Genomic DNA, 19,490 nt, shown 5'->3' on the forward strand with positions numbered 1-19,490 from the left:
ATATAAATAACCTGGACAGAATATCCTGGATTAATTTGTTTTTTAAATGGTTTGATTCTAAAATTGTCTTTGAGGATGGCCGAATCGGCCGAAACGTCGGACTTTTTTTGAGACTAATATGGTTACAATTTTATTTATTTAGACATCATTAATTAATTTTTACTCTCCATAAAAGGTAAGAGCCTGAACTTAACTTAAGCTTGAGAGGTTTTGATGGTCAATATTAAAAGGGGTAATCATTGGTTCTATAGAAGGATGATCCATGCTTATTTATAAAAATTAAAATTATGCACTAATAAATGATTTACCTCTAATTTAATTATTAATAATGTTTCATAGTATTCATTCATCTGTTAACCTTTCTCTCACAACTGACTTTTTAAGTGACTCCTCCATTATCAAAACTGCATATTGGTAAATTAACTACTGTTATCCACCATACTGTAGAACTTTGTTTAATTATGACTCTCCACATTTTACATTCAGCCAGTGGTTTATAGAGTTCTTTTTAGATTTTTCCTTAGTAAAGTTTTTTTAATATTGCAGAGGATCACTTTCATTTAGCTTTCGTAAAAATGCATTGAATGCAATTAGTTACTTTAGATATTAATTCACAACTATCAAATTTTTATTTTATCATTGTTCATTTATTCTTATCATTCTTTATTCAAATTTATTTTATATTAATACTATTTTATTTCTTCCTTATTTTATTTGTATATAATTTTCTTTTCACTTATTTTTTACATAATATTTATCCTAACTTAATTCACCTTTGTGTATCTTATTGTTGTAATGTTCTTAGTTGTTTTTGTATCTTTTTAGCCCTGATGAAGCCCCACAAAGTGGGGCGAAACGTCGGGTAATAAATAATTGAAAACTATTTTGCTCTTTTTGACCGCAACCCTTCATATTTGATTAAAAATTATTATCAAAAATAATTATTATTAAAAATAATTATCTCACTATCACCTACTTCTTACATAAGTGTAAATGACTATAAACAATAAAGATATTGTACCAAGAAAGGAATGATATTGTGTTATATGACAAGTTATAGACAAGAAAGACGAAAATGTGAATGCTTATCTGACTGATTCCGAAAACAGTTAAATGATCCTGTTTTAGCTCTCGGTGCGAGATCATTCCAAAGCAAATGTGGCATTTAGTTATTATTCTTGAAGTTGTCATGAAGATTGTGATGCTTACAAATAAAAATTAGGCTAGATGATGTCAAACATTGTAAACACCATCCATATATATTATAAAAACATGTTTTATAAAATAGATACCCTTCTATCAAAAGTGTTTTTTTTGTTTTTTTAATCATCACAAGAACTGTAATCCCCTTTATTTTCTACTAAAATGTCTGCACTTCTCGTCTTCTGGGCTATAATGTCTGAAAAGTGGTCAACATAGTTTTGTAATGAAAGACCATTTGTCTAATATAATAGTATGATTCTGTGAAATATAAAAATAAGGTTTTGTTTGACATTTTGAAATAAACAAAGTATTCATTTTTTTCAATTCAGATGTATCTATCCCATTGAATTTTGAAAGCCAAAATTTAATGAATAGTATGACAGCCGTTCAAAAAATTAAAGGAAATTTTTTGTTCTTACACAGTAGCCTTTATGATGAGTCTTCCATATAACAGGGTATACAGAGATGTTATGGATAGAGGGTTAATAACTTGTAACATTAAAAAAAAAAACTGTTGTTTTAGTTTAATGAATTTTTAATCATATCATTACATAAAAAATAATTATGCAGTTTCATTGAACATTTTAAAACTTTCTGCATATTATAATTTTTTTTTTTACTTGTTAAAAATCTGATCTCTGCTGTTAAAATGTGTACTTTCCTTTTAATAAGACCAAATTTTACTACTGTCCAGGATAAAGGAAAATAACAAATAAATTTATTCAATCGCATATTGTTTTATTACCAATCTGTTTATATGAATAATATTTACACAGCGAGCGTAACCATAGCAACCAGTGAATGTTGCATTTAATAAACATTATACACATTATATTTCAACCCGATAGTGTTTTGTTTTACAAAAACATGTCACTAGGGATATATTTATATATTTATCTAATAATCAATTTATTTTTATTCTGTTAATCTGACTAAATTGTAATTATCTCATGCTATTATGAATTTATGACTCATAATAAAACCAATTTCATATCCTAATTGATTTTTCAGCATAAGTGATTACAATAAATGTCAGGTGTTTTAATCGTTGACTGTATTTCCTCCATCAAAAAATATAAAAATAAAATCTTTGAACTGATTAATTAACGGAAGATACACAATAAAGTGATGCCTATTGTCCTCTCTCACTAATGTTTCACACTAAAATATATAAAAAGAATTTTTTTTTGAAAATACAGTCAAGTGCATATTCAAGTTTACTTAGTATTTTCTTATGATAAGAATAAAATTGCAACAACAATAACATATTTTCTTTTGTATTTCTCATTTTCTTGAAATACATAACAATGTAACTGGAAAAAAAAAAGTTTACAAACCCTCATATAAAACAGTTGTAAATTAGCTTTTATTTACTTAAAAGCAATATCAAAGAGGAGCCCAATCATTTTAGTTTCAACCAATTTCAGAATTAAATGTTTCAGGTTAAAAATATTCATATATTTTTACTAAAAACCAACCAAGATTGGTAAAAGAATTTTTTTAATTTTCTGAACTTAATTGAAACTGAGATTTGTGCGTTTTCAGCGGTGTTCACCCCTATCATACATCAATGTCATCTGGCTAACAGTTTGAGATTATCACATCTCACAGCACTTCCTTTATAAAGGTGAAAAAATTAGGTTATCCAATTGAAGGAATAATTCCTGAATGTAAATCAGGTTTGTTTACAATATTCTGATTTGGGCCTCAGTTTCTCTGAATGTTCTCACCACTTTAAAGAAATTTTATTTACTTAACTGTTGGTATACAATATAAAAACAAATTATATTTTTCCAAACAGTGCTCTACTTAATCTCTCATATACTCTAAATTGTTTATCGTTTGATATTATATTGATTTTGTAATACATTTTTCTCAATTTTTTTTTTATCTAACAAATATTGCTTAACAATATTTCTGGGAGGCAACTATCAGACAGACTGTACAATTCTTTGGTCAAATTACTTTATGCAAAAATATGACACCAACTAAATCTTAACAAACCAATTAGTATTTACAATTTTAGTGATAAAAATGTAATAAATATGTATTTAATAAGTAATATGTACTTTTATAATGTTAGAGATTTTGCATAAAATAATATGTCCAAGTTGAAAATACTTAGTATACAAGTTTGTGCTGTTACCTATTTTTAGGTCCTATATAAAAACTTTACGCTGAAGAAAACCATTCTTTACTATAATTATATTCATGATGATTGGAACAGTATTCGTTGTAAATAATACACGTTTTGGGTCATTTAATTAGGCTTTGAAAACAATATTTTACAATTGCTTAATTTGGATAAGTGAATGATACAACAACCTTTATACTTTATACTGCTATTGAGATACATAACTACAGAATCTAAAACCTCTTTAACCTCAGTTTATTTATTAAAAAAGAAAAGAAAAAATTAATAACAAATTAAAAAACAAAAACTTGTTCACGTTTGATACTAAGGGTGCATTTACAATTTATAACTTTTCAATCTGTAATATACATGTGTTAGTACTTAATACGAATTTGATACAGTATATTCATATTATAATAAGGCCATTCAAATTACTCAGGTAACAAAAAGAAATTAGTACGGACGCAATCGCATTGTACTAACTTATCTAAGTATCAATTAATATTACAGTTTGCTAAATATTTCACATATGTATATTGTTGGAAGGCTCTCACTTATTTCAAGTATTGATAAAATAATTTTGTTGCTATTAAAAAATTAGAAGTAAAAAAGATTTTAACTGAGAAACAAACCTGTGTTATGCCCAGAAATAATTTTTTTAACTTTATGGTGGGCTCATCTAATAAATATTGACATTCCCAATCTAGTTAGAATGAGTTTGTTTAATGTGCGATAATCCACCCTCCCATATTTGGAGAACACAAGAGTGTTATACCCGATAAACAACAATAAATAAAACTGCACGAGATATGTATTGTGGCTGGTGTTCAGACATTTAAATTTAACTTTAAAATTTTTGTGAATGCTAAATCTGTTTGAAAATTATTATGTCACAATGCATTTAATTGACTATAGACCAGCTATTTTAATACCCGAGTATAATTATTAAACAAGACTCCCCCAGTATCCAATTTTCAAATAAATCTAACCCACTTTAATATATTTATATATATATTTATATATCTGTTCTAACAACAACACCTTTTGGGTAAATATCCTCTAAAGATTGTTTAGAAAATCTTCTGAATGAAATCATTTTTTTTTCCCCTAAGAAAGTTTATATTGTACCTTAATATCATTGTAATGGAACTAAAGACAATTTTCACTCTAAAAGACTTTTTTTGTTTTAATTGTAAAAAGGTTTTGTATCCTTGTATTAATCTTACTACAGCACTATTGGAAATTTGCAGGAGGGTTATAATGTTTTGGAAGATAATCAATTTTTTTTTTTATTTTTTATTTTTGCTCTAACACATTCCTATACTGTGCATTGATATCAGCTACAGGAGGACCTGAACAAACCTATATTCTGTAATGGACAGCTCCGTTTAATACTCATTATATTTGTTAAAATACATATTGTCTTCTAGTATAAACAAAATTGAGCTCATAACAGGGGTGAAGAGCATATTAAAAACAAATTGATGAGGCTTCCAAAATATCATCAAAATTCCAATTAACCTGAGTAGTTAATGTGACCTCTGTTATGAGCTCCGGTTAGATAAACAATATACTAATTTCCTTAAACAAACAATATTAATAATAACAGGTCTAAAGGACTCTTTTTATGAGATCTCTCATTTTAAAATATTTAAAAAATTCATATTTAACAAAGTTTTACTGACTATAAAAACAAATTATAATTATCCATATCACATCCTTTGAGTTGTGTTTCTATAGTTCTGTATTTTTTTTTTAACAATTAGTGGGAAATAATTCAGATTTTTATGAATACACATTTATATCAGAAATATATAAATATCATACAATTTAAAAAAATTGCATAAAAAATTCCAATTACAACAAGGCTTTATCTATTTGTTTGATTTTGACAAACTATTATTTTAATTTATGTTAATTTTGAACCTCTAAATATATATAAATGCATATATAAATTTATATATGCATGTATACATGAAATTGTTTATATACATGTTGATAAAAACTTATTGAAAATCATTTCGAGATCTCCTATTCCAATATCCATGATAAATTAGGCCTGCTTTTTTACTTTTGATAAAATTTTTAAAAAATTTTCTTTTCAGAGCTCACTGTGATGTACATAAAATTATGTATCGAAGGAACTTATTTGTATACTGTCAGTCCTATTTTGTACCTAAAGTGTAAATATTAGTTAATATAACATTTTGTCTTATAAAGATTGGGGCCAGGGATATAAACATTTGACCTACCAAACATAATGGTGCAAAGTGCTCATAGCATATCACATACATTATTCCAGTAATGAGGAGATCCATTCTTTCATTTTATTCTTTTATTTTAAATGGTATTATGAATGGTAGAATCCTCAATTAAAAACATATTTATTCATTAATTCCTAAATTTGAGATTATTTATGAATGCCAGAACTTCCATCATTAATAGACAAGTAACATAATTAATGATTTGGAACAAGATACATATACTTACATAGTTAATAAAATAATATACAATAGCCTACATGTGAGATAATTGACATCAGTTAAGAAATTTGGATTAAAGTAGTGATAGCTATACAAACAGCTGTATACCCAGCCCCAACATTTGGTGTCCAGTCAATTAGGCAGGCTAACAAAATCTATCATAATTTCGACAACAGTGGCAGTTTCAGAGAAAGTTGTGGTAAACAGAACTACTTAACTGTGGGAACAATATTTCTAAAAGGCCAAGGGTATCTTTCTGTCGACCACAAGTTCTCTGCATGCCTTAAGGTTGGACAATGTGTCAAGTACAAACTATATGGTTAAAAATTAAAATATAACTTTGAACACACACATCAACTCTCTCATCTAAAGTTCGAGGTTAACAAATGTTTTTTTTATATTTATTAAAATTTTCACAATTTAAAAGTATTTATTTCATTTTAAAAGTTTATCACCAAATAATTATTTGATGTATTAGCACAAACACTAAACCACTTCTTCCAAGGCAGACCCCTTATCAAACACTCAGGCACCTATGGACTTTTGTTACATTTTAATAATTTTTTAAAAGTCTTGTCCACTTCTCATTATAACACAAAAATCCTTCGATAAATTATATAAGTCTCTTCAATTCTCAATAAACTGTATCACTTTTGCACTTTTTTTACCAATATTGCGTCATGTTACATTTTTCACCCAAAAGTTTTCAAATTACTTTTTGCCCTGCTCATCACATAAAAGTAAAAAAGTCTCTGGAGATAACTCTCGCAAAGAAAAGGAATGGGGAAGGGGAAAGGGTAGCGTATAAAAATTTATCCTTACAATCTTTTTCCCTTTTTATTTATTTATTAATTGATGTGCAAATCGTTTGGCAGAGAACAGTTTGCCCAGCAAACCTTTTTCTCAGGAGCATAGAGTGCACATCATTTATTATTATTTTTTATTACTTTGCAAGGCCACAATTGAGTCTAATATTATTAAATATTATGTACACATGTCTGAAAAAACATTGTCCTCTCCACAAATATCACTGTAAGTCAGAGGCGAAGGTGAAAAATGTTACTGAGGCTAGAGGTGTGAGCGCTGTGCTTTAGAAGAGTCAGTGCTATATGAGGAGGAGTCTAGTCCTGTAAAGGAGGAGGGGAACAATGAGCGGTGTTGCTACTACTGTTCGGCTGCTGCTGCTGCTGCCGGATGTTTCCGAGTCCGTAACAGCATCCGCAACCTCGCAGTTGCCCTGAAGGCACACGTCCGACCCACATGCATCGTAGCAGCACGTGTTTGGTCCGTACGAAGACTTCTCCAATTGTTCCCCCGTCTCTTCAATGTTAGGGTCTGTAAATAATACAAAGTTTTGTGTTAGAATCACAATGTCTCTTCCAATCAATTATAACATGATGTAATCTTTATTTATTTTTTTCTTATAATTTAAATTAACAATATACAATGTATAAAATGAAATGTTTGATCAAATTAAGTTTAAATACCTTTTTTTTTACCATGACGACACATTGTCATCACCCGTATATGCCACTAAATCAATTTATGCAATCAGTTGATACATGAATGTTTTGCATTTTTTTAAACTGAATTACTAAATAAGGACTCTAGAAAGTTATTATATAGCACCACATTTTCTATAAAACATATAGACAACATGAAATAATTCAAAACAATGCAAAAAATTAAAAAATAATCTTTTGAACATGTAAAAAATGTTATTGGAAGTGTTTAAATAAAAGATTACATAAGTAAATAAAATTATTTATTTATAATATACTACAAAAAATAAATTCGATAATAAAAAAATTTGAAGGAGTATAAAAATCCTTAAAGGCAGCAGAACCCAGAACAATCGTAGCTGGTGGAATTTAGAGCCCTTCCCACCATTCCCAACACAAGCTATAACTGTGACCTCTCTTCATGAAACATTATCATCATACCCGCTCCCAAGCCTCCATTGCTTGACAACAATGCATCGTCAACTATGGTCAAAATGTTAACTAATAAACAATATATATATATTTGACCGTATAACTTAAAAATTGAAGAAGATGGTCATGTTTTTTTTTACCGCAACCCTGACCATCTTCTTCAATATATATTTATATTAGTATAAAAAAATTAAATAAATTTTGATATAAAAACTGACAAAAGAAAAATTAACAAAATAATTTATTTTTTTTATTATAATTTATTTAAACTAGCAACTACTCCTTTTGATAGAAATTATAAATATTATTAATTTTTAGAAAATCCATTTATTTCAACAACCAGTTAACTCTTAATTGATTGATCAGTAAGCTAATTGGTAAGAGATCTTAACTGTTTGAGAGAAATAATGGTTGAAAGATCAATGGGAATTATATTCTGATTAACATTGAAAACAATATCCAATATGGTTTACAAACTATATGAATATGAACATTTAAAAAAATATATTATTATTGATTTATATTATATATCATAAATAATAATAGGTTGCAGGTCTAAAATAAAATAATAATAAAATAAAATAATAATAAAAAAAAAAATAATAATAAGTTGAAAAAAGCTTTATTGCAATGAATGCACTTTTTCGACTTAGTAATTTTCTAATCCACAAAATATGAATAGTCTAGCAAACCCATCAATGCTTCGCTATTGTTAGATAAGAGGATGAATGAAACTTTGATATCAATTAATATAATTAGTTTAAATTAAACAAAGTTTCTCTGCATGTTCTTGTACAACTTTTCTTTAATTGTATTTAATCAGTAAACCTGTAAGTACTGAACAAGGAAGTTTTTGAACATAGTGCTCACTTATATTGCCATTGCATCAAATGCTATAGGCAAATTATAACCATAGAACAGATTTGCTCACTAGAGTTTTAGTTTGATAAACAACCCATATGAATTACTAACTATAAATACTCCATAACCAATAATCTTGCCAATTATATGCATGATAATTCTTTTTAAAATATGAAAAGGAGAGTAGTTAAGAATATACTAGTTTTATACATAGGTATTTTTTCCCTTCCATATGTTTACAAAAAACAAAATTGGGAGTCTTAAAGGATTTACTAATTGAATCACCCACTTTAAATATTTAATTTTTTCCAGCTTGAATTATTTTAAATTCATCTTCCCGAATTTGTATGGTTTCAAACTTACTAAATATGAGAATAATAATTGAGGTGTTTGGTCGCAAAACATGGTTTTATTACTAATGGAAATTTTTGGCATTTCAAAGTATTTTAAGACTGATTTCATTAACTTTTTAAAGAATATTTAGGAAATTTGTTTTCTTAAGAGACAAGTTGATATTAAGCTATAGTTAGTGACTCTTGTTTGAAATGTATTGAATATATTGAAATTCAATTTTTATTGATGGCATCATTTGTATTAATGGGGCTCCTGCCTTCCTCTAACGGTTTTAATTTAATAAAAATTATTTTTTTTTTTTAACCAAAAATTGTAATAACTAAAAAAGCACTGCTATACTTACATATAATTTTGGTTACATTCACCTTTTTAGTGCTGAAATGTCAAAATCTGAACGATCATGGCTTTCCCCCCATTTTTGATCCTGGGTACACGCTTATTGAATATTATAATAATTTATTAGACAGCTATAAACAATTCCTTGTTGACATTGTTCCTTGGGTTTGGAGGAAAAGTCCAAAGATGAAGAGACATTGATCAGACGAATTAGGTAAGTATAAATGATCATGAGCATATGCAGCAAACAGGCCTATTCCATTAAGTTCATTAATTGTTAGCGGGACAAAATTTGATGGATGGGGTCATGCCCTCTAGTGAACGGTGTTTTCGGAAAGCAAGGAAGAGATGAAGAGGGGAGGGGGGAAAAGGATAATATATTAGGGCCAGTTTGAGCTGCGTTATCTAATGAGTGCATAGCTTTGAAAACCTAACTTATGTACACAATGAGAGTGTTAATATTACAGCTGTGTTTTAAATGGTACTAGCATCACTAGCACAACTTTATCACAAAGGCTCTTGCGGTTTCCCTAAGTTAAATTTTCAAAGCTTTCTTTTTTTCAGGAATCACAGATCCAATATAGGTATGTATTTATACCTTTTAACTAATTATGACCAGGATTTTCAAAGCCAAAGCTGCAAAGTCATAACTGGGAATGAAGAATTAATGGACAGCTTATTAGGATAAGTTAGAGAAAGGTAATGCCCAAATAGTGAAAGAAAACAAAAATCATCTGTTCCTGTTTTTATTTGTATAATTTGTGATGTGTGAATTTTTATTTTCTACCTCATATGTTATAATTAGGAAAATGAATTATCACTATGTGGATACTGAATCTATCTCTGATATATTTTTAATATGTTAAGTACTAATTTATATATATTTTTTATTTCCTGGCAATAAATTTGGTGTTTGAACAGCTAGGAGTCTGAATAAATGTTCTGCTTGACATTATTAAAAAATATTCAAGAAAGGGGATTACAATAAAGGAAGTTAGGTTCTGGATGACTTTGTCGAGGGAACTTTGACTGATTTATATTATAATATAATTATACAATATGAAATGCAAAGAAAGTGGTAGAACATTATTATTTGCTCTTTATTCCAATCAATTGATAATTAATACTTCAACAGTATTTTATTATAAACAATAGATTTTATGTCTTTTTCTTTTTAAACTTACAAAGAGAGATGAAAAAATTATTTTTATATTTCTTTGTTTAAGAATTTCAATTAATTAGGATGTATTTCCTCCAAAGGCATCAATACAGCTTATAATTTGATGGTGACCTAATAATTTTTTAATGAATTCTTGAGTGATATTTTCATATTTTATCAAAGTAACCCATAATTCTTGATAGCATTTTGGTAAAGTTCAGAGTTTATATAAATAACCATCTGTGTAATATAATAGTTAACATCTTTAATTGTCTCATATCCATAACATCTATCTCAATACATCAATTCTCATTTAGTAGTTAGTTAGCCGAGTAGCTAGTTGATTAAAGAAGTAGCAACCCATTTTTAGTACACTGAAATTAAATACAAAAGAATCTTGATCCAAACATATACACACTTAATTATACACTAAACAATAAATATACCATCAGAATAAATATCATTAACAGATTGGGAAGATTATGTTTCTTTTCTAAGGGAGTTCAAGGCCACAAGTTTAGTCATTATATTTTCATCTTTTTATTGACATTTATCAGGAAGGTTACTTAGATAGCTTAAGATTTTTAAAGAAAGGTATTACTCTCTACTGCTTTATTAAAATATAGTAGAGGAATTGTACGTTGTGCTTTTGTATAAATCTCTATTTGTTGAAATGGAGGCTATGCATAAGTGTGCATCTGTGAGACTTTTGGAAACATAATTCACAAATACAAATAATAATAAATTTAAAATTACATGTATGATAATAATATTTATTTACAAAATATATTTGGCATTACCACAAAAAGTTAATACAGATATTAATTTTTAATTTTGTTTCCTTTTTTTTTATGTAAAACTCTTAAATCATTTATATATTTTTCTTAAATTTTTGGAATGTTAAGGTTCGCTTTATTAATTATTTAACATAAATAGGACTCCTTCATATACCATTCGTTAAACCACCTTTATGCTTTTGTTAACAAAACCAAATGGCAGTTAAACTTATTTAAATAGGGTTTGTGCATATAATCGAGTGTTGAGTAATGAATTAAAAAATTCTGTTTGAGAAAAATATTTCAGAGAATGAAAGGAGTATAAAACTCAAATGTTAAGAATGCTCTTAATAATTTTACAATTATTTCATGTTAATCACTATTATCATTTTAAATTTTTAGTGCGATTAACTTTATTAGCATATATTAAACATTTAAAGAAAACTAATGCTTTGGGAAGATTCCAAAAACAAAGCCTTGAGTCTCTGAAATAACCAACCAGTCAACGTTTAGCCAACTGAGGCTACAGCAGGGCAGAAAAAAATAATCAAATAATATACAGACAATCTACAGCACATCAGCAGTCTAAAAAATACACATGAACTAAAAACAGTACATTGCTCTGAATTATCTAAACACATAATCATAATATACGAATAAAGTAAATGTTTGGATATAAATACATTATAAGCTAAGTCTAGTAATGATTTTGTCCTCCAGTATGTTTTGTCTTAAATTATTTAAAATGTGAACTTTTGAAGTTTAGCTCGTAGACAGAACATTGTAACATTATAAAAGAAGTATGGCACACTCTTCTGAATTGGTCTTGGAAACATATTATACATTAATAATCCATACTTAAATTTTTAGAGGGTTTGTATTATTATACATATTATATTTAGGTTTTCATTTAGAAACAGTTTTAAGCACATATTTGAAGTTTGGTTTTTACTCTTTCTTTCTAAAATATGTGACTTTTTGTTATTGATAATATACCAGAAAAGAAAAATAATAATAATATAATAGCAAATAGTAACAATAAGAAAAATCAAAACAAAGTAATATGAAATATCTTACCGAGACATAAAAATGCTGGTTCCCCAGCATAATGTACAGGACCTTTGTCTAAGGGCAGAAAGAAAGGGCATTTCTGTTCTACCCTATGACAGAACGATCTGCAGGGCTTGATAGTCCGCAGATCATTGTTGTACTCTACCTGGTACTTATAAAGTGTCGTACACACCCACATTTTATAAGCTTCCTGCAAAAGTAAATGTCAAATTATAATCCAATACTAGATAATGCATAAAGTACATTTGTATTAATGATAAATATAAGAGTACATAATTTTGTTCTACTTCATTAATTTTTTAGACAAAGATCTATCCTCAATTGAAAGTCTCCCTTAACAACAAATTAAAATAACAAAAAAGTCTTTCAATGTGAAAAGCTTCTTCTTAACCTAAAGTTGTTGGTGTTAGCAGTGAATATATTATTTAAGGGTTAATCCTTGAACCTTAAGAGAGGTATTTATGTACCAAACTAAAAATATATTTATTTGAACAAAAGTAAGGTAGTTTTTTATTTTATTCCAGAAATGTTAGATACATTAGAGAAGTGCTTTTCAATTCAAAAAATATAAAGTACCTTGGCTTATAATTATATTTTATTCCAATGTATAGGGTTAAGCTCGTCTTTCTCTAGAAAATAAGTTTATAAAATAAAAAAAGAAGTTGCATCATATCTTATGAACTTAAACGGAAACTGTTTACATATACAACTACTTAATAAAAACCTATTCATAATTTATTCTTTCTCCTGACAAATTTTAAGAAAAGTATGTTCTAATAAGTAAGAACTGAAAAACTACGAACTGTCAGTACTTTTAATGCCATTAATTTTGTATATAATTGCTTCAAACCTCAAGTACAGCTGCAACATTTTAACTGTCTCTAATTTATCTGATTTGGTTCAAGCATTGAAGCATTTTGATTTATGATTATTTGATACATCATGCCTTTCGAGGAATTTAAATCATAAAACATTAATTAGTTAATAAACTAATCAAACAATATTTACTATTCATTGATTGAAATTAATATTTTAGTTCCACACCATGCAACCAACCTAATATTTATCTTAGTGTTTTAGAAGAAAGATATAATCGAATAACGTGAGAGCTAAATATTGAATTAGATACTTCCCCAAATACAACAAAACGTTCAACAGTTATATTCTTCTTTAATTAAAAAACATTTATTAGTTGGGCTGAAAAATTATAGTGTTAAATTAATAACTCGATTTTTTTTTTTTTGGCACACTGATATATAATGTGGACAATTGTTTCAAAGATTAATCATATTTTGCTAAAGGCAAATACTAAACATGAAATAATAAGTTTTAAACTCGAATTTATATGACTATCCAATTTTAATAGACATTGTAATTTTAATTTATGACCAATATTAATAATCAACAACAAAATCAAATATAATAATACTCATTTTTTTTTCTAATTTAATGTTGGTAGCGTTGAATTGAGAATAGAACGTTCGAGAACATTAATAATTCATTTCCCTCTTTTTTTTCTCTCTCTTAATTTATATTCGTTTTAAAGTGCAACTTCTTAATTTCACCAACGTTAAACCAATTATTGACTTTGAAATCGTATGTCCTAAATAGGTATGTGATATCACTATATTCAGATGTTGTTATTTGGTGTTTTTTTAAGTGTAACCACTTTCAACCATCTTTTCTTGTTGTCACTTCACAGCAACTATTATAATTAATGAATTAATTAGTAATCCGAACGGATTAATATTTTCATTAGATGTATATTTGTGGTCAATTGCAGTTGTCAGAAATATGGCCTTACATTACATAACCAAATATTTGTTTCTTTCTAAGCCCCATAGGTGTGTAGGATTCGATATCATGGAGTAATGAGAATGAGAAGAATCGATCTTTTCTAATCCATTTCCAAATTTTTGATTTATTTATTTGACATTTGGTGCTAGATTATCTCGAGATAAAACGAATTTTCCAAAAAATGGTTAATGAATATATGATTTTACTGTTTTGGGGAGAAATTATCTTATCTCGTAATAATCAAATTCTGAAACTATTAATTTTTGGAGTGCAATGCCTCAAGTGTTCAAATTTATACAAGTTACTTGAAACGAAAACGCAAAAGACGCTTAATGTTTGGTTTGGTTTAATCAGGTTAAAGCTGTGCAATTTATTGCTCATTTCCTAGAAGATTCGATCTCACAACTGTATTGTGTTTATTAAGAATTTATTTTCTGAACCGAACCAGATTTTTTTTTTCAAAACGGCATTATGGTTTAGCAGGATAAGATTTAATTTGTAAATATAATGCAGAAAAATTAAGTCTTTAATTAATTTATTAAATAACTTATTTAAGATACTTATTTTATGTAGGATGAAAAAATTAATTATTATTTCGAATTAAACTTCGTATTTAATTCCACAAGATGCAGAGAAAGCCCTTGATCGTATTGTGAACAATAATAATCTAAATTCTAATCGATATTAAAACTCAATCACTGAACAACCCTGAAGTTATTAAATGAGTAATATTCCGTCACAATTTTAGTGCACCAGGAACTAGGGAGGGAGAAGGCTCAACAGCCATCTTGGGTCGTGATTAAGAATTAACGAAGACAATTATCACCATTAGTAAAAACTATACAAATTCCACAGCCTCTTTAATGAAGCTGAGGGTTTGGTATCAAAATAATTGCAACTATAGCGGATAATAGCAGTAGAGGTTATCATATTTATAGCATATATACCCTGTGTTACAGGCCTCTGTATCAGTTGACCATTAAATAACAGGCAAAATTATCTCGAAATGGATAGAAATATCGAAGGAAATAAGTTTTAACAAATAACCAAGGTTCTTTCTTACTGTGGTTGATAAGAGCATATTTACAAATTGTTGTCCTGTTAATGATCAGTAATATTCAAAGAGGTCATAGTTGATCTATTTTTTAATAATCAACCTTTTGACCCACACAGCAGGTCTTCACTGGGGCTTCTATGGTTGGTTGATCTGTGCAAGATATATGATAAATCCATCCTGTATACCTCCACTAATTACAACAGTCTTGATGATGACCTGCAGTGTGGGTCAAACTTTAGCTATTAATAAATAGTTTAAACTATTTATTAATTGTTTTTCTTGAATGCAACCCATTCCACTTGTTTTTAACTGAAAAGTTCATATGGAATATGGTCTGATTTCAGACGGATAAAAAGGAAATTCGAGTTTCTTATTTTTCAATTGTCACATTTGTCGCTGAATAGAAATTAATTGTTTAAAAAATATTTAAGTCAGAACCTTACAGTAATAAAGAATGCTGTCCATATTTTAGTTCACTGCTGCGATTGGTAAGAAGTTCTAATTAGTCAAATTTTCCTATAATTTTGGGCAGTTAAGTTCCTTTTATTTACAGATTATATTTTACGAAAGAAAAACCCATGAATAATTTTAAGAATTTGCACTAGCTGAACCAAAACGTTATTGATTTTATTTACGTTAAAGATTATATTTATTTATGGCTTTTACTATTTTATGTTAATTAGTAACAAATGTAGTTTAAGTAATTTATGGGAAAAATATTGTAAATATCATAAATATAATACAAATTTTAATTTACGTTTTCCTTAAAATTAATCAAAAGAAGCTTTCGCAATTATTTTGATTACATTATTTAGTAATTTCTGAATATTAACATCAGTTTTTTATACACATAATATATTTTGACTTTTACTCAAAAGATACAGTGAAAAAGAGTTTTTATTTATTTTTTTTTTACTTTTATTTAATGTAAGCAAGTATAAGATTACTTTATTTTGTACCATTTTATCTGGTGCGGATCGGGTATGTCATTAAGTGCGTTATATTTAAAAGTGTAGTTTGTGTTCTAGTGAATTTTCTTAGTTAATGTTGTGGCTATCCGTTGTTTTTCGTTTCGAAATCTGCTGGATTTAAAGACTTTAATGGATAGTGAACTTCAAGAAAGAAGCAACTGACATTTCTGATAAATCAAGGGTAAGTTGTATGTTACATCAATAATCATTTTAAAAATTTTTTTATTGTCTTTTCTTTACTCCTAGCTAAGAACCTCACGTTGAAAAATTCCTTACATGTTTTATTTGATGAGTATATTGCTTATCACAGTTTACATAACATAGCATTTAAATAAAGGAAATTAAATATATTTTTTCTGACGTTTACTTTGATATTGTAGACTTGTTGGTCTAAACATACTGTGTAGTTCATATTTTGATGAATTTTCAATATTACTACAAAAAATAAATAAATATATGTACAGTTTTGTTCATAAATTTAGATTTAATTCGGCTCTTTATAAAAGTTAGAAGGGAATAAACAATAAATATAAATAAAAAAGGGATGAGGGAAAACGAATAAACAAAATATATATAAGATATTGGACCCTTCTTCACATTGAATTTGGAACCGAAGAGCAGTCTCTTTTATAGATTTAATTAAAAATTTACAGTAAAATTATTTATAGTTTTACACTGTCATTAATCCTTATAACAGTAATATATGTATTGATAACTTTTTCTTGGCTGTTGTAGGTATATATTTGTAGTTTTATTTCTCTAAGATGTTCCTACATTAAATTATAAAATAATTTCAAAGGAGATGGTTAGGGATGCGGGCAAAGAGAACAAAAAATAGTTCACTACTATTTTTTATTCTCTTTGACCGCACTCCCAACCATCTCCTATATTTTAAAAAAATATGGTCAATCATTTATACATATAATAAAATAATTTCATTCATAAGCTATCTTATACCAATTGAATTGATCCATCAAAATTTACTTTTCAAATATTAGAAAATCAAGTTAAAAACATAAATAAAGTTTAATGATAAATGTAAAATCATTTGGAACGAGCCAGAAATTTGTTAAAAATTTGTTATACAAGCACAAGTAGGTGTCTTCTTTACGTAAAAATGGTCAGCACAACATGCACTCAGTTTTAAACAGTGGACCTAATGGAGCCAATTACTGCAGAGCATGTGAACTATAGAAAACTTTAACTAAACCTTGGTTGAGTCTTCATTATTTTAATTTAGCCATATGGTGAAAAATGTTTTTCAATCTACTGAAAATGTGCTGGACCTAACTGTGTTCATAAGCTCTAAGTATTGAAGCAGAAATGAAATTTTATAATGAAGAATATATTCTATAATTTTTTTATTAATGAGTATTTTTTGTTTTCAGATGGAAAGCTGTGGATCTTTGAAAACATATTAATAACAGGTATTTAAACTATTTATTAATATTATAAGGTTAATTATATCAAAATGATGTTTAATTTTAATATTTTGATGGCACAATTATATCTGTTACTGGTTTTTAATAGATAATTATGTCATTTTTTTAAATATCAGTTCATTCTTTGTCGTGTACGGCAAGATTATTTTATTGTAGTATTATATACCTACTGCAAGATTCAAAATATATTTATTTAAACTTTATCTGTAGAATTATTTTTATTTTATTCTATGATAATATAAGAACTAAGAGATAAAATAAAAAAGAAGAAAAATTTATATACTGACTGACTTTCATAAGTATAATTAAAGTACAATCATCAAACATGCTGTCTTATTAATACAACATAATATTTAATATGAAATATAATTAAAAAAAAAAAAATTTCTGCATGGTATTTTTTAGAATACTACTATACATCATTCATAGAAAGGAGAGTTAGAACCCTTCTATTCTTCTATTATATTAAGAAAGTCTTGAATTCACATTTTATTATACTTTTTCTTATCTCCCTTTTGCTTATTTATTGTAGTATCATTTATTATTATTTATTTATTTTTTATAATAGTATTTATAAGTCATACTTGATATTAATCCATGGTCCTAATAATCTTCTGTTATTACTGGTTTCAAGACAGCCAAAAAATTGCTGTTGTGGAAAGAATATATAAATAAATATAAATTATACTAATAGGATACATAAGTAATGAATGATTGTCAGTGAGAGCATTACTTATTAAGGGACTTATTTAATTTAAATTAATCCATAATGCTCATGTTTCAAGATAAAAAATAATTTTTATAATTTTAATCATAAACTTAATTTATTTAAAAGTGGAATTCGGTCATAGCTATTTTATATTCTAGAGATCATAAGATTTTATATTATTCAGCATATTAGTGTTATTATTTTTTAAGTGATATTTATTGGTCTTACAGTTAATAAATTTCAGCTCATATCGTATTAATTCACATCACTTAAGGAATACTTAATATGATTAATGAAAATTATGTTTTATATTTTATTTTACACATTTTTCATAAATAAAAAGTGTATTTTTACTGAAAATACTCGTACATTGATAAGTTTACATAATTTTTTTAAAACAAAAATGAAAGCCTTGTTCAGCTTATTCTGTGATAGACAACAGGTTAAGTTACATAGACTTAAATGTTATTAAGCCAATAAATTATAAAAGTGAGAAGTGTGTAGTTCAAAAGGAGACTAATAGAAAAACCGCAAATAACTCATAAATTTATGAAAAAGAGAACTTTAGTTTTTTCATCATGTCATGGAAGCTCTCTAAAATGGTTGTAACAAAAACCATTTCTGAATATTTTTGAAGAAAATATCGCTGAGGTTAATAAGAAACAATTTAGAATTATCTAACATAAATATTTTTCAGTCATCACTCACATTATACTGGTATATACAAACAATATGGAAATAGGAATTTGAAGATATATTTTTTAAAGCTAAAAAAAGTTTTTAATATATACAGAGAATAATGACCAAAAAAAAAAAAAAAAATTAAATATAAACAAAGAGCATAGCCAGTATATCTAAATGGAATTGTTCAATGTAGTGTATATTTGTGGAATGATAAGAATGATTTATTTCTGTTTCTAACCATTCTCTATCCTCTAAAAACAATTAGAATAAGTATTAAAAATTATTTCTCTTGTTTAACAAAAACCTTCTAGATAATTGACCAAGATTCAACTGGCGTGTCCTTAAGGTTGTTTGGCATGGCATATATTTTTAACTCTTCCTTGGGTTTTAATATTCTTGAATAGTTTATTTCTGTGGTCAGATGGAAAAATTTCATACATCACTTTTATGTCCCTGTATTAGTATCTTTAATCTTTAAGATATTATTACCTTTAAGATAGTAATGTATATATATATATA

General features: G+C 27.0%; 1 protein-coding gene across 1 annotated transcript in view; it reads right to left on the bottom strand.

The window, feature by feature from the left end:
• Positions 1 to 1,808: 1,808 nt before the first annotated feature.
• The window catches only part of Mid1, a 154,199-nt gene continuing 136,517 nt past the window's right edge, over positions 1,809 to 19,490 (bottom strand). Inside the window, exons 3-4 of the mRNA XM_014433540.2 lie at positions 12,318 to 12,501; positions 1,809 to 7,155 (exon numbers count right to left, since the gene is read on the bottom strand). Coding sequence (XP_014289026.1) covers positions 6,926 to 7,155; positions 12,318 to 12,501 — 414 coding nt within the window. The 3' untranslated portion in view covers positions 1,809 to 6,925. The remainder of the gene's footprint in view (positions 7,156 to 12,317; positions 12,502 to 19,490) is intronic.

This window comes from Halyomorpha halys, unplaced genomic scaffold (assembly GCF_000696795.3).
Source record: "Halyomorpha halys isolate HHAL.00 unplaced genomic scaffold, Hhal_1.1 Scaffold1220.1, whole genome shotgun sequence".
Lineage (NCBI taxonomy): Eukaryota > Metazoa > Arthropoda > Insecta > Hemiptera > Pentatomidae > Halyomorpha > Halyomorpha halys.